Source organism: Rhinichthys klamathensis, unplaced genomic scaffold, assembly GCF_029890125.1.
Source record: "Rhinichthys klamathensis goyatoka isolate OS25496 unplaced genomic scaffold, OSU_Roscu_1.1 h1tg000136l_1, whole genome shotgun sequence".
NCBI lineage: Eukaryota > Metazoa > Chordata > Actinopteri > Cypriniformes > Leuciscidae > Rhinichthys > Rhinichthys klamathensis.
Window position 1 is genome coordinate 245240 of NW_026606671.1, and position 16987 is coordinate 262226.

At 36.9% G+C, this 16987-nt stretch overlaps 2 protein-coding genes across 6 annotated transcripts in view; one reads left to right on the forward strand and one right to left on the reverse strand.

Annotated features, from left to right (window-relative positions):
* Positions 1–373: 373 nt before the first annotated feature.
* On the reverse strand, positions 374–2090 carry LOC130089736 (uncharacterized protein C4orf45). The gene is made up of 3 exons (XM_056257239.1): positions 1956–2090; positions 1631–1863; positions 374–504 (listed from the first exon to the last, which is right to left on the reverse strand). Exons 1-3 carry the CDS (start codon positions 2017–2019, stop codon positions 433–435), a joined length of 369 nt encoding a protein of 122 aa, XP_056113214.1. The 5' UTR covers positions 2020–2090; the 3' UTR covers positions 374–432.
* Positions 2091–4396: 2306 nt separating this feature from the next.
* rapgef2b (Rap guanine nucleotide exchange factor 2b) overlaps positions 4397–16987 on the forward strand; it is a 123412-nt gene continuing 110821 nt past the window's right edge. For 4 of the 5 annotated variants that reach the window (XM_056257229.1, XM_056257233.1, XM_056257232.1 and 1 more), the window contains exon 1: positions 4398–5010. In XM_056257229.1, coding sequence (XP_056113204.1) covers positions 4942–5010 — 69 coding nt within the window. In that variant the 5' untranslated portion in view covers positions 4398–4941. Of the gene's footprint in view, positions 5011–16987 lie in introns of all 5 variants that reach the window. The other variant, XM_056257234.1, reaches the window with a different exon arrangement.

Sequence of the window (16987 nt, forward strand, 5' to 3'; positions counted from 1 at the left end):
CACATAGGGGGAGGAGCCCGCTAAAAGGATTTAATTTCCAACGCAATGTCCGATTTCAAAACGGTTTTCACAGGATTAATTTTGAGTTGCTTTCAAATTAAATCCAATTTATGATGATTGCTAAAATATGTGAAAGAAAAAAAAAGAGAATAAAAATAAAAAAAAGACCGCCAAGCGTCATGCGTCTGGTTGTGCTTTCTCCGTATTCGACTGTCTTTACTGCAGACCTGAAAGAAGAACAATAAGAGAATGATTAGTACTTTGAGATTCAGACACTGAATTTCAGTTTATTCTTGATATAACAATGGGCAACCCAGCAGTGGGTTTATACAGGGTGCAGAGCATGTAGGTCACAGATTGAGTGTGTATCATTATCTCATATATCTCACTTCATTAAGCGGGAACTGTTCGTTGTCATCCTTGCTGTAAGTATCATGTGCGCCGTGGTTCCAAGCAAGCCTCCTGCAGGTCGTTTGCTTGTCCCGAAACCAGGGCTGAGTGTGCCTGTGTGCAAGCATTGAATTATTGATTACTAGAGGAGAAAAGCTTCCTCTCATCCACTCTACCCATTTCCTGCCAGTGAAACCCATCACCGTCTAGAGCAATAAGGGGAGCTAGAGGTAATCTAACCCTTCCCTACGTGGTTACTGGTGTGTGTTTAGCTCACCATGGCACTGTCCTGCACAGCTGATTAAAAGCTGACAGAACAGGAAAAGAAAGTATTTTATTTACACACATACAGTAAGGCAATACTATCAAAACTAGTCTTTGCAGATTTGTTATAAAAAAATATGTTAAAAAATACATAAAAATGTCTATAAGGTCAAATCTGATCCTGAGAGACAACGAGGTGCGTATGATGTTCATTTGCAGCAAGTTCTATTTTTGAGGCAGGTTAGTTAACGACAATAATTATTTACACTATTCAAATGTTTGGGATGAGTACGATTTTTTGGTGTTTTTGAAAGAAGTCACTTATGCTTACCAAGGCTGCATTTATCTGATAACAAAAGTATAAAAACAGCAATATTGTGAAATATTATGACAATTTTAAAAACATGTTTTTTAATGTAATATATTTTAAAATGTAATTTATTCCTGTGATGCAAAGCTGAATCCATTCTTCAGTGTCACGTGATCCTTCAGAAATCATTCTAATATGTGAAACATTTCTTATTATCAATGCTGAAAACAGTTGTGCTGCTTACTATTTATCTGGAATCCGTGATAAAAAAAAAAGATTCTTTGAAAGTTTAAAATAACTTTTAACAACATAAAAGTGTAAATGCTTTAATTAATCTAATTTAATTATTTAATACCTCAAACAATAACAACATCAAAATCTTACTGACTCCAAACTTTTGAAAGGCATAGTGTTTATTTTTGTTTATAATAAGGGAAAATGCTAGTTGCCTCACTTTTTATGCCAATGTTTCTCAGGTTTACTGTTGAAAGTGTTGAAAGTCAATTTCTATGTTTTGGCTGCCCATGCAAGGAAAAATATGCAATTTAATGAACACACACTGGCCAAAAGAAATTAAAATATAATGTAATATAATATAATATAATATAATAAAATACAATACAATACAATACAATTCAATATAGGCTAATAGTATAATATAACAACCTGATATAGTGTGTGGTTGATGACAGTAGTCCGCCTGTTGAGTGCAGTGCAGTACTGTAGACCCCAGCCCACTTCTCCGGTGCAGCGGTGTTTCGGTAACGGCGGGGTCGCGTGCGCTGCAGGCCGGAAGAGGTAGTTGAGGTCACTCGTGGCATCCGGAGATAACGGGCCAATTCCAATGCTGCGGGGGAAATAGTCCAATTTGGGACGGAAATCTCCAATGCCGTCTGGTCCTTGATGACAACAAAAGAAACACTTAATTCAAACTCGTGAACTTACTAATGATTAAATAAAATGTCATAGATTCATAAATAGCCCTATTTACCTGTGAACAGTATTCTCTGTCCAGACCCTGCATGAGAAGGTGTGTCCTGTTGTACCCTCTTCATCCCCCTTACTTTGTTTACTCTTTGTCTTAAAACTGCTGCCAGATCTTTGAAATAGCAGTAAGCGCATCTGAGTGACTAGCCTATAAACTAAGCCCTAGGCAGCAGGAGGTCACTCACTCATTCACTCACTCACTCACTTGCTCACTCACTCGCGCGCGCTGTTGACACGGACCGTTGGTCTCCACGGAACTTGTGTTTAGTCGTGATGCATTAAACTTATGGATTATTTATTAAAAAAACATCCAACACTAAAATAAGCCCACACTGTTTGTGCATTAATACATATACACAGTAACTTACACTTGCTGTATATTTATTTCTTGACATAAACAATAAACAAATTAATAATATGAAATAGGCCTAAATTTTGGCAAACAAAAATAAATGAATAGGCTAAATTGATTATTTAAATGAATAAATAAAATTGACAATGAAAATAGCTTACAGACAAAGAAACAAACATAGTAATGCTTGATACTAATAATTTAATACATTTGAAATCTATATTAGGCTAATTGACATATAGGTCATGGCTCAAGGGTTCAATTACTTCAATATATATAGGCATACCTTCAATGCAAGTCGCTTTGGATAAAACTGTCTGCAAAGAGCATAAATAGTCTATAATGTAATATTTGAAGACAAAAGATCGAGTATTTGTTTAAGGAAAACTGTTTTTTCATGCTACAATTTAATCTTTGATAGCTGTCTTTAAACCGGTTTGCTTTTGTTGATATAATAATAAGGCTTTACTTTAGTGTAAGATAACTGATTTCCAGCATCATGGGGGTGTCTTGACAAAATCTCATTATGAGGTTTGGTTACTGAAATTATTTCTGAAACAGAAAGGCACTATTTTTCCTCAGTGCTGACTGTTCAATTGTTCCATCCAAACCCGCAACTAACCGGCATCAATCCCACTGGTGACATCTGATGTGTTAAGGGTCTAAAGGAATTGTTGGTTTATTGTTATTATGCTATTTATATGAGTACTCAACAGTGCAGAATGTCTTGATATCAAATTACATAGTCACATGATCAGAGGTGTTGAATTCCAAGGTGCCCATCTGTGTCAAACCTGTCATAGCACAGTTAGGCCTATACTCCCATGGCTCCTGGGACCCGTGAATAGACCTTTGTTCACTGTAGTGGACATTATATTTTAGTGACTTTTTCTCACACAACATACGTGTTTTTAGGTCTGGATGTCCTGTAAAGAGCACATTTGGGTCTTTTCAGAGATACCAAATGTTTGGATGTTTCACAATGACAGCAACTTCTGCTTGGTCTTTAAAAATGACTGACAGTAATTTAGTGATCAAATATAGCACTCTTATGAAAATATATATACTATAAGATAATAATAAAAGATAATATTTTGAAATTATTATTTAAATATGACTAATTTTCAAATTGTTTGTCATAAATCAACATCTCAGGTAAATGTTATGGGGGTTTTAATCAAAATATTACTTTATATGTTACAAAACAGGGCATTGATTTCATAGATGTCCACTGTAGAGGATACCAGGACTTAAATCATGTTTATCAGGCATTTTGGGAGACAACAATTGAATGGGGAAAGACATTATCAATATTCCTATGAAATATTAGATATTGTTAGGAAAATGTTGTCTTTTTTATTACATGTTGCCCCAAGAACACATTAATATGCTAATTAAATGGGACTACCCATTTATGGCCATTTTACCCACATTGCAAATATTAAAATGACATATAAATGAATTTCATTAGATCCTTCATAACATAAAAGGATTTTTGGTTAAAAAAAATCCTGAAACCTAAACATTTATTGGTAATTTTTAAAAAACAAATCCCATTGGTTTTGCCAATACAATCTTTTTATGAGTCTTGGTGTCTTTATCTTTATCTTTTATATATATATATATATTTTTAATGTGTTTTCCATTGGTTTCTTATGCTCAAAACAATGTAAAGACATGAAAAAATATTCAATTCAAAAAAAAAAAATTTGGGGGAGGATATGTGGTGCATCTAATATGATCAGTTCTAACTATGAAGATTATCAATCATAATCACATGTAAACATGAAAGTGGGCATATTTTTCCCAGAGGGAAAACACAGTCGTATTTTTATACAAGAAACAGATTAAAGTTATAAAATCGAACTTTTCAAAATAATGATGCATTAAATTAAACGAAATAAACGTTAAAAGAAATTACGTTTCATATTTGGATTATCATTGGCTTTCCACACACTTGGCTGAAAATTTGTGGCGTACGATTAAAAGCGTGTAATTCTGCCTTCAACCAATGGGTGGCGACAGAGCACTGTGTGTTGTGCGCATTGGAATTGTTCTGTGGGCGCATTATTGTGCTGAATGGACTCGCCCATGAACCCTCTTGAGGCGGTCGGTCACCATGGTGGTGGCTTACAACAGCGAGCCCAGACGGCAGACCCTCCGTCGCGTTTAGACACTAAAACACTATTTATAAATGCTGCCTTTGACCCTCCGCTGCTTTGCAAATGGCTTAAAATGGACAATCACCAAACGCATGGATTGCACGTTGTTTTAAGATGGAAAACTGAAGAAGATGGAATAGCGAACAGGGGACAAACGGAATGGTGAAAATGCACTCGTCTGCGTAAAGCATATACGTACCGCTTCCCTGCAAAAACCTTTCATTAACACGAAAATCTCCTGTCAACTCACAGCCGAAGCTCCAGCGGCTGGAATAGGAAAAACAGACTGTCTGGTCTTGTTGTTGGATTGGGACGAGGGACAGTAAGAAAGATCCAGGCTTAGGCTGTGGCCTGGGGACAGGCTCTCCTCTGCAGCTGCTGCTATATAAAAACGTTATTGTACCGTTTAAAACCCACTTGTGAGATTCGCGTCGGAATATTTGACTTAATTGTTGCGCGCGATTGTTTTGAAAACCATGGCGTCTTACGTGGATAACAGTTTTCGGCAGGCGGTGATGGTGAATCCTTCAGACAGGACGCAACAGGTCAGAAGACAGTCTTTTAAATCATTTATTATGTGCACTGGTGGATGTTAAATGTTACAGTATTCTGCAATTCTGCAGTTACTAGTATCACGTGCATGAACTGTTGTTTCTTTCACAGTGATGACAACGCAATAATGTTGTTAGTTTATAGAAAGTGCAATAAAATGAAATGGTATCTGAATTGACATGTCAAGTCACCTTCATGTAGCCTATATAGCGCTATTTACAATACAGATAGTTTTAAAGCAGCTTTAAAAGATTGTTTTGGCTGTACAGCTCTAGAAGAAAGTCATTTAAGTAAGATAGCTTAACATATAGGCCTGTATTGTCCCCAATCTTCTTATAGTGCAGGCACGTGGATTTTGTCTTCACTGTTCACTGCAGTCCATTGCATAAACATAAAGCAAACGTTTGTAAACTTTACGTCTTTCACCTCTACACAACCCTTGTCAGCTCAGCTTTACGTCGGAAACAGTTTAACATTACGCTGTGGTTTTGTGTGATGAGAAACTGAATAGGTTTTATGTGAAAATAAAATATTGACCTGTTATGCTTTGAAAGGCGTTGTAATGATATTTTGCTTGCTTGGATCGTTGTAGTCTCCACCCTTTTACGTTGCCACCGAAAAAAAGCATTATTATTCGTTTTCAGCAGGGCTGTCGATGTATGTAAAAGTGTATGTATTTGCAGTTTGTGTAATTTTCCTTTAGAAGTGCTTGTATCGTCTTTAGTGATTTGGAGAAACTACGAAAAAGAACCGATACCGTCGAGTTGGGCACTTAAAGTGACAGGGTGCTTTTTTAGACATAAAATAAACCATATGAATCTTCTACCGCACATCTGTTTAATTTGATTTTGCCGTCTGTTTCATCTTAGGTTACAATAATTGTTATACTGAATTTTATTTATTTTTATTTACTGAAAAAAAAATCAACCTTTGAAGTGCATTTAAGGTCATTGTTACTGTGGACATGTGTTATTCCCGAACGAATGGGTGTTTGAATGAATCATTTAAGTAAACGATTCTTGGGCTGCAGTGAATGAATGAGACATTTCGTCTCGGAAAGAAGCATGCACATCTGATGATTTGGAGGCTCTGAGAAAAAAAAATGCAATGATTTGCATTCATTAAGTTGTACGAATCTTGTGAGTCCGCCTACAAAGAAAATAATCATTCATTTATTTGTATGGTGAATATTTCTGCATATTGCTATGACCATATGCGGCCACAGTGTTTCTTTTTTGAGTTAGTAGCAAGTCATTAATTTATTTGCAGCTTTAAGTTAACCTATGAAAAGACAACTACCCTAAAATAAATTAAGTGTTCCAAAACCATCCATTTCAATTTACTCACCCTCAATCCATCCTAGGTGTTTAGAACTTTCTTATTTCAGCCAAACACATTCGGAGATATAATATCCTGACCTTTCCAAGCTTTACAATGGGAGTGAATGGTACCTTGTTTTTTGAAGCCCAAAAAAGTGCATCCATCCAACATAAAAGTAATCCATACAGCTCCAGGGGTTTAGTAAAGGCCTTCTGAAGTGAAGTGATGCATTTTGTAAGAAAAATGTCCATACTTTTAACTTCATAAACCGCAATCACTAGCTTCTGGTAGCGTCCATCCGCACATTCACGAGAGTCGAGTTCCGGCGTATGTCGTAGGACTTATAGCGTAGGTAAGAGTAGACGCCTCTCACGGTTTAAACAAATAGGCTGTGCAACAAACTCAAGCTCTTCTGACATTTCGCTTTAAAAATTCTTGTTTAAGACTTGTAATTTGTGACCGGTGTTTGTTTTATTCTATCCTCTGTGCTTCCGTCTGTTCGTCATGTGTAGTTATTTAAAGAAACTACGGAAAAAAAAAAATCGATACCATTGAGTTGGGCACTTAAAGTGTCAGCTCACTCTTCACCCGCAACTCAACTCGTGTACAGTCGTTACCGGAAACCAGTCATTATAGTTTATAAAGTTATAAATATAGGCATTTTTCTTACAAAAACACATCGCTTCGCTTCAGAAGGTCTTTATTAACCCCCTAGAGGCGTATGGATTACTTTTATGATGGATGGATGCCCTGTTTTGGGCTTCAAAAAACAAGGTACCATTCACTCTCATTATGAAGCTTTGAAGAGCCAGGATATTTTTTAATTTAACAAAAAATGTTTAGCTGAAAGATGAAAGTCGTATACACCTAGGATGGCTTGAGGGTGAGTAAATTATGGTATGATTTTCTTTTTTGGGTGTCTTTAAGTCCATTCACAAATGAGACCATCCAAATAAATGCTCCTTCACAGCCCAGACTGGAATGTTATAGGCTCTTGCCACAGTTTTTAAAAGCAAGAAAGCAGTCACACGCTTCAAAACGAAAAATGAGTCCGTGCATGGAAATGAACAAGAATGATTTGTTCACTTTATAAAGATTCGTTCACAAACTAACACCACAAGTCAATACTAATTAAATAATGTGTCTAAATAAGAGGCTGTCAGACAGGATCATTTGATTTAGTCCCCTATTTTTCAACTTTTCGTACAGATTATGTGTGTTTTGCTGAACAGCCCTGAGAACTGATTTTGTTCACTGGGGAAAAATCACATGTTCATGAACCGAGTTGTTTGTACCTGGATTTAAGCATTACAGACAATAGAGGCACTTGAGGGTCAGTATGGTTTTCATTAGCAAATGCAATTCTGTACAGCTGCACTTCCTAGAGATTACGTGATATTCCATGTCTGCTCTCTTTGAGTGATCGTTCTCAGAGTTGGCCTTTATTCAGCAATCGCAGTACTTCGGCCTGAGTGATCAGCATGTGTGTGGGTTGGGGAATACTGACCCCTAAAATCAGAACACATCACGCCTCAAGTTCACAACTGAGGTGGTCACTCGTTGCAAGTGCATAGGATATAGAATCAAGGTCCATGTGAAATGGATGATGTAATTTTGGTCAGTTCATGTGGGCCAAAAAAGGCTGTTCCATGAAATGGGCTTTAAGACACCCTTAATGTGTAAAGACTTCTTTTTAGGGAATGACGCAGGCTATTCTAATGGAGCTTGAAGCTCATCTTGGCTTTACAGTAACAACCTCAGCGCTTTGCATCAACATGCTGATGGGTGGTGTAGATCTTAATGGGGCCAATGATCCCCGGTTGGAGTGGGTGATATGGGGGAAATTGTGGAGGGTGTGGCCTGTACAGGCTTTGGGACACTATTTTCGACAGCAGACGGGTATGCAGCGGTCAAAGAGACCATAAAAAGGCTGATGGTACTTTGTGCTTTGACCTCTGTGAGTCGGTAGATCAAAGTGCAAGAGGGCACATCTCTTATTGTTCCTAAGAGATGGATCTTGAGTATTAGGTAATTGAACAAGCTAAATATATCTCTTTGGCGTCAGAAGACAATATTTGGCTGTTTTGTTTTTTTGATGCCCACAAAGATATAATCCTGGTCATCCTGGACTGATGGTTTCCTTCCAAGCAGCTTCCTTCCTTTCTTTCACAGTGAGAGGAAGTGCATCAGAGGGGTGTCAGAGATTGACACATCTTTAGAAAGCCTTTTTCTTGTTTGTCTTAAAAAATCCTTCCTTTTTTGCTTCACTGATGAAGCTTTGTTTACACACATATGCCAGTCAGTGAGCTGCAGGTGTCATCTGAATTTTTAGGAGCTGTGGCATATGGATGAATCTCACAAAATCTGCCAAGAAATTGTCTATGTTGGATTTCACCTATAAAATAAATAAACATTTGAATTGAAAGAAAATGAAGCCTGTTTAAAATAAAAACTCTCATACTGTAATGCCAAAGTTATGATGCATTATTTAAACTTTATTTATGCATAGCTCCATATTATAGTTGTTTTTTTTTACTGCTTTATACTGATTTAAATTAAAAAATCATTGTTCACACACTGAGAATCATAAAGATAACTATTAGTGTCCACACCAGCAGGCGATATCGTTCTTGCTTGAGCTTGTTACAGCAGGATGTATTCTGATTGGCTGTAAATGTTTTTATCATTCATCAGCTGGATAAAATCGTTCTGAAAGTGATTCCAATGATATCGTTTCTCTGTGCCATTATCGTTATGAACACTGCTGTTCTTTAATAATGAGAACGATTTTTCTTCATCATTATCTTTATAGTTATTGTCCTTGGTGTGAAGGGGCCTTTAGTCATTTTTACATACTGTACTGCAGAAATGTGAATCTTTTGAAATTTAAATGTGAATCTTAATAATGAGCATTAACAACAAAAACATATTTAGGCAGATCTAACATATAATACAAAAAAATTAAAAACATCAGTACCGTATGTCTTATTTATACTGTACTGATGTTTTACTTTTTTTTGTATTATATGTTAGATCTTTCTTTTTATTTTGGAATGAAATGTGACTTGGACATGTTTTACCACACCCATAAATCATAAAAATGTTAGGCTAGTTTTTTTTTTCTTTTAAATAAAAATGAGTTAGAAACATGATTCAACCCATTCCAAATCTGTAGATGGTTGTCTGGCCATTCTTGCTGTCTAAACATGTTTTTGTTGTTAATGCTTAACTACTAGCAGTAAGAAGAACTGCTATTCTTATGGCCTCTGGACTTGGCCCCTGGACAGAAAAAATATTCTGAATTTTTACATAGTTGTCTTGTTCTTAGTCTTCCTGCCAAGTGAAGTCATGTTATGAATGGCTGTCATTGCCTTGACTGAAATGGTTGGACACATACTGTACATACACAAGCGTGCGTGAACAAAGAGCGGTTTCAATGACAGCTCCCATCTCAGTTTACAGGAAGAATAGACTGACCGGCTGGAGAACATAAACAAATGATGACAACTGTCGCGTTAATACCAGAACATGTGGCACGTCTTTTACTTGTGAGATATTATGCTTTGGTAATGCGTAGCCTGTAATGGAAACCAAACACTGGTTGTCGAAATGATTATAGAATTGCATTGGTCTTATTGGGCTATTTTCAGTATGAGGTCATTTGACCTTTTGGTTTCATGTCAAATCGTGCTTTGTGAATGTTAAAGTTTGCCAGCCACAGGTTTTATTTGTTTATTTAAAAGCAAAAGTTAAGGAATGCCTAATGACCGAAATGCGATTTCACTAGGATTTGGAAGGCAAATTAAATGGGTTTTTTAGGGCATTCCAATCCAGTTATTGCTGGACCAACAGCATTTGATAGTTCATCCGTTTGACTTTTGGTAGGAGAATCTAATAAGCTCATCCAATGAAATGGAATGCAATATTTGAATGCACCAGTGATCATCACATGCTTAATATACTCACAAACTTAAAAGATGCTCATCACAAGCTACAGTTGGTCACATTACTGTGTATTTTACCTGCTGTGCACAAGTGTTCTGCTTATGGATAGATCTAGTGATAGCTTTCTAAAATTCTACCATTCAAAGGTAAGAGTAACTTCTGCTTTAAGGATTTTGCAGAGAAAAATAGATATAGCCCATAACATGACAATTAGCGCTTGTGGAATATTGATACTTTTGTGCTGTTACATTATTTTGTTTTCCAAGTAGGGATGGGAATCAAAGAAACGTTTCAATTCTGATTCTAATGATTCTAGTTTCTCAACATTTACACATTTAACATTTATGCATTTAGTAGACGCTTCTAAAAAGACTTACAAGAGAGGAACAAAAGCAATTTGACAATTAGCCAATGTTATATAATATTCCATTAATAGTTTTGGTTCATTTCTAGCTGAAGAACAGCTCTGACTTGATAGCATTGAGTTTCTAGACAGATTCAATTTCAAACTGATAACTTATGTGTTCAAAGAATGATTTGTGAGTCACTTTGACTGATTCATTAAAATAACCAATTTATAAGATCCATTGCTGTGTGATTGTTGTTGTGTGCAATCAGCAAGGACAATGTTTTTTCTCTCTCATCACATCCAAGTCATACTGCAAGCTCACAACTTAAACAAAACTAAATCTGTGGCGTTAATTCAGTAGTGGGATAGGAATAACAGTGCTGGAAAGATGTTTAAGAACCATTAACATCATGAAGATTCTGTTCCAGATAGTATTTTTTTTAAATATGTGAAAACAGTTTCTCCAACCCTTAATACAAGCTCATCAAAACGAGTGAAATGGGGTCATCACTGAATATGAATGGATGTCTTGGGGTGAAGGGACTGATTTATGCTACTTGGGCATCAGTATTTGGCGGCCCATGTCGCTTCCGGTGCTTCTTTTGATCCTCGCATTGGACTGCTTGTCAGAGACTCATCCTCATCCTCGCTTTGATCTGAAGCTCTGTTTCTCTGTGCTGATCCATTTGTTACCATCTTTCTCTGTGATCTTCCTCAATAAGTGAAACCTCCCGCTCAGAAGCTACTGACAAAATGCACAGAGATGTCTGAAGCATGATATAGCTTTTCACAAAGGATGATTATGCGGATCGTGCTTTACTAGGTGTTTGTTAGGGCGAGTATGATTATTGCTCAAAACTCTTAATTTTTAAGTGTTTGTACACGGTCATTAATGTTTTTAGTTAATTGTAAGCTGGTTGTAATGTTTTTGAGGTTACTTTTGTGCCTTGTTGCTTTATGTGGATTTCCTTGTCTGAGGTATGGCAGTACATAATGCTGCTCGTGCATTGTGTTTTTCCATTGCTTGTTTCCAGCCCAGACAAACCTTCAGTTGCATTACAGAAATGTCAAAGCTGCAGAAATGTAAGCGCATCTGAATTCATCTCTCCGAGTCCGACACACAGCAGCAGAGGAGCCAGAGACATTCTTTCTGATGGAAAGAAGAAAAACATGCAGACAGATTTCTTCAAGTTCTCTGATGGTACAGTGCCACCATTTATTGAAATAGCTGCTCTGCTCTGGCTAGAAGTGGCCTGATCGCAACTAATCTGGGACTAGCTCCTCTAAATGAAATCCTGGCGATGAGTATTAGGGGAGAAACTACAAAACTGGTCTGAGGTCAGTACTTAAAGGTAGCGTTAACTGTAGTAATCCCGCCTGTACCTTACCATGTTAGCGTCTGTGAGACCAACGCTGCGCATTAGCTGATTAATTATCTGATTATCTGCAGTGGGTTAAGGATTGTTTACAAAAGCTTCCTTCATTCAGTATGTAGGCCATTGTGTATATTAGCGGTGTAATGGTTCAAATTACACAGGTTTTTTTGTCACTGTTTCGGTACGGTTCGGTATGTGCTATGTTCAAAGAAAAAAGGACTACTGCCAAATAACAATAAAGAAAATAAGAACAAATAAGCAAACTAAAAGCAACAGCACAAATAAATACAATAGAGAAAAGATACAAATAAAATAAACAGTGCTTTTTATTTGGGTATCTAACAGTAGTTTTCAGGTACCAAAATAGAATAAAGAAATCAAATGTAAAACAAAATTGCATAAATTAAATAAAGATCGATCATTATTAAAGGTACAAAAGCTATTAATTAAAGAGCAGCGAGTGATTTTCTTGTCTTTTGTTATTTGATTAATATTAAAAACACATACTGACAGGCAGCAGGAATATTGGGCTGATGTCACTCTAAGACACTGCATGGATCCAGTACAATGATACAGAACACGTGTTCTTTCTCGACGGTTTATATGTTCACTTTCTTAAGAACTGCTAGTGTTGCGGAGCAGGCGTGTTACGTAAATTTTTTAGCAATCAAAAAGCATGTCTAATTAATTGAAATAGTGTATCGTTAATCATTAAACGTATACAACATTTAAAAAAAAAATATGAAAAATAATTTCACACTAATTCTGTGTTGTGATTTTTCTGGTAATAAAATGAAGACATAAAACACAAATTGTATCATTTATCATCAATTTTAATCATATGAAATTAAACTTTTTGTCAAATAACGTGCTGCACAATGAGCTTTACTGTTAAAATTAAAACAGATTATTCCTTAAATTCAGTTTTGATGATAATTTATTTGGATTAGTGTTAGTATTATTACATTGGGACATATCTAAATTCTACTGTACAACGGTAATATATATCTGTCAAGTTAAACCGAACTTTTATTTTGACGGGTTGCCGTGAAGAACTTTTGAGTTTGTGTGTTTATGTCATAATGATAGTTTTTCTCAAATGAAGCGGTTAAATGAAGCGACTTTCGGAGTGGATCTAGAGCCTGGAGAGGAAGTTTATGCATTTGTGTCTTCATATAGGCAAAAAAACAGCGCAAGCGTCACACGTGCTTCTGTGTGTGTGTGTGTGTTGTAAATGAAACTGCGCGTCGGCTGCACCATTCATTCACACGGAACAAGCAGGATTCGTATTTAAATTGTCTTTGTGGTTTAATATCCACACACACTTGTCTACATCGCGATTTGATTTCAAGTGTATACTGAACTGCTTTCTATTTATTCCTCAAAAGATTGACAAATTATCTTTTTTATGACTGGATTTCGTCAGCAATTTAGGGGGGGCGGGGGGTCGTTTTGGGGGGGCGGGCCGCCCCCCCAAAACAATGGTAGGGGAAACACTGCATCAACAAAACATACATAAGCCTAACTCTCTCTGTCTGTTTTATTTTTTTAAAGTGGTCATATAATGGTACATGCACTTTTACAAGTTGATTGTACTGAAATGTGTGTTGGCAGTGCCTGTACACAACCACCATAAAATAATAAAAAAATCAAGCCGTTCGACCGTGTGACGTCACACGGTCGAACGCCCCTCCCACGATTGTTGATTGACAGCATCGTTTCAACACAGACCCGCCCTCGCTCGTGAGCGAGCTGTCAATCATAGTCTGCGCGGACCGGCGCGGTCATTGTTGATATGCTGGAGCACTGTCTATGAGCAGAATGGCGTATAAGCGACTGTGGTGTTCTGTTCTTGGGTGCAATAAGAAACACAGCAGTCATTTTGATGTTCCTAAATTCGAACCGCTGAAGACGCAGTGGCTGAGTTTGTTTTCGAAGGGAATATTCCCCACGAGCAACGTCAATGCTTTCATGTTTGCGCGAATCATTTCTCACCAGACTGCTTTATAAACGAGGGTCAGTATAAAGCTGGTTTTGCAAGAAGCTGCTCATGAAAAAAGAATCGGTACCAGCTATTCGTGTTCCTGCTGAACCTCTAGAACAGGGGTTCTCAAAGTTTTGATAGGTGAGGGCCAATTTAGGAACCCAACATTGAACTGAGGGCCGCCAAAGTGGCGGGGGAGAAAACGAAGAAAAAAAGAAAATCCCATTTGAAATTATTTTAATGACCAGGTTGCATCTCTACAGTTTACATTAGTTGCAATAAACACATTTTAATTCATAACTGAGGCTAAACCTGGCAAAACTTGTGAAAATTTTGGGGGGGAAAGAAAGAAACTTTTAAAATAGAAGCTTACCAAACAAGTCATCATCATCATTCATTTCTATCATTGCTTGTCAGTCGCGTTTCCATTATTGCAGATTTGCATATTATTATCTATCTTTTTTAACCCGTAACTGAAAAACGAAAAATGAACGGTTGTTGTCTTTTTAAAACGCAAAGTTGAACAAAATTTTAATTTGAACTGGCTTCACCAACTGCTGCGCAAAAAAAGTAAATATCGACAGACTTTTTCAGATTTTTGTTTAAATGACTTTTTGCCCCTTTATTAAACATTTTAAATATTCACAAATTAATATGGAAAACATGTCGATTTTACTGGTTTTCTAAGGCCAAATTAGAACCTGGAATTTATATTTTTCCCGCAGTGATGAATGAGAAGAGCCATATAGCCTGTACGTGTCTGATCTAGCCTGATTTATAGGTGAGTTATAGGCTAATGATAATAAATGCGTCTGAAAAAACAGCGAGGCATTTTAATTGTTTATTAATAAACTATTGTTTTCTAAGTGTCGGCTAAAAACATATCTCCATCTCCGCTGTTAAGCAGATGCGCTTTTAGAGAGAAATCCACCTTTCATACGGATTACATAATCAGGTATTTGCTTTCGATTCGAGTTTGTTTGTTTAAAAGTGCACATTTTAAGCTTTAGCCTACAGGCTATATTTTGTTTCAGTTCTCGCGCTCCAGTTCACGGAGATCATGAAAGCGCGTAGTAGCCTATACTGATTGTTTTATTTTATTTTACAAAAGCACGTTTTCTTGTTATGAGTTTACACAAATAAAAGTAGTTGCGAATAATGCATTATTATTTTCTGTATGACCAGAAATTGATAGACTAGTTTAAGTTGTTTCCACTGTTGATAGGAAAATGCAAGTGTTCGCGCCCGCGCACATTTTGAAAGGTAATGGAAACGCGGCTATTAATAAGCTTGACATTGTTAAGATTATTATTAAGTCACATTGAATATTGATTACTTGGTCAACATACCCTTTTAAATTGCAATGGGATTTGTGGTGCTGGTTTCGGTTGGCCACGATTCCTATTCCTGTGTAGACAACCACTGTTCCTGGTGGCCTTGGGAGTGAGGTCAAGTGCGATCGGTCGGTCGGACCATGTAATTACCGCTTATGCCTATGGATGCCGCTAAAGACCACTAAACGGAGATATTCATTTTTTCAAAGCAATAGTTTTAACAGTTTTACAGATGTTATCGCGGGCCGCCAGAAATGTTTCGGCGGGCCGCCATTGGCCCGCGGGCCGCACTTTGAGAACCTATGCTCTAGAACAACTGAAGTGAGTGTAACGTTTTATTAAACTTTATATTAATCTTTGCAAATCGCTAGCTGCACGCTTCACAATGAATGCGTATGCGTCTAAGGTTTACACTCAGGGTACATTACGGCATGTTTTCTATGTATGATGTTCTCAATATAATTCATAATCCCACGTTTATACTGAACAACGCTTTATGGTTATTGTGTTATTGTGTTAGAGGCGGGGTGAGCAAAGCTCATTATCATTTAAAGTCATATGCACTGAAACGGCGTGCTGAAAACAGAGCTGTTTTTGACCAAGTAAAATAAGTGTTTTCTTACAATACTAATGAGAATTTTTAATTAAAGTATATTACAAACTTTTTATTTAGACCCTAAAGAATCATACTAGCTTGTACAAAAATGGCATTATTTGACCCCTTTAACAAACCATATTATAGATGCGTATAGGCCTATGCATCATCAAATTTGAGATGAACCGCGTTGCAAGTGCGTGCTGAACTGTGGAGAACGGTACGGTTCAATTAATTTTTTTACCGAGAACCATTACACCCCTAGTGTATATATGGGTGTAACGGTTCTCTAAAATATAACCTGGAGTTGTTCTTGACAGATTTGTGATATTTACCCTTATGATCTCTATTTCTTTTAATACTTTATCTTAATGAAGTAAGCAGACATTATTTGTGAAAGCCAGTACACATTTTATTATTACACTTGAATGGTCTTTAAATGTTTTCCCTATACAATACGTCTGTGTTTTTGTGGCAAGTACACTTGGCTCTGTGAAGGAGCAGCTCAGACACATGAGCCTGGTATTGTATTCCCCCTCGATCATGAACAATGGCATGTCTCCAGATAGAAAGCTCTAGTCATGAGGTCATATTCCCTACTGCTCCTTATGGCTCCATAGACCCCTTCACATTACCATGTTTATGAGGGTTCAGCACAGGTTTTATAATAATGGGGATTTAGGCCAGGTAATGCCCTGGTCTAAAAAGCATCTCTCTCAGCCGAGACTGACGCCTCGTACTCTTGCCCTTATTGTTTTGAAAAAGCAAATAAGTAGTGCAAAGCCAAATGTTCATGAATAAACAAAAACTGTCTGTTGCAAAACCTAATGAGCTGCCTTGTTGTCTCCATGCGTCATACAAATAGTCTACTGATATAGCGCCATGGCCAATATTATAAGCTGATATTGTTTCATTTTCTGCATCGACAGTTTTTTTTGTATGGCCATTAAGTGTCGTGAGCGGGACTTTTATTTTGACAGCGCTGAGAACCCAGCGCCTGTCCAGACACGCGCCACCTTTATTTTACGGTTTTTGTTTTAATGTTCTGTCTAATATTTGAAATGCAA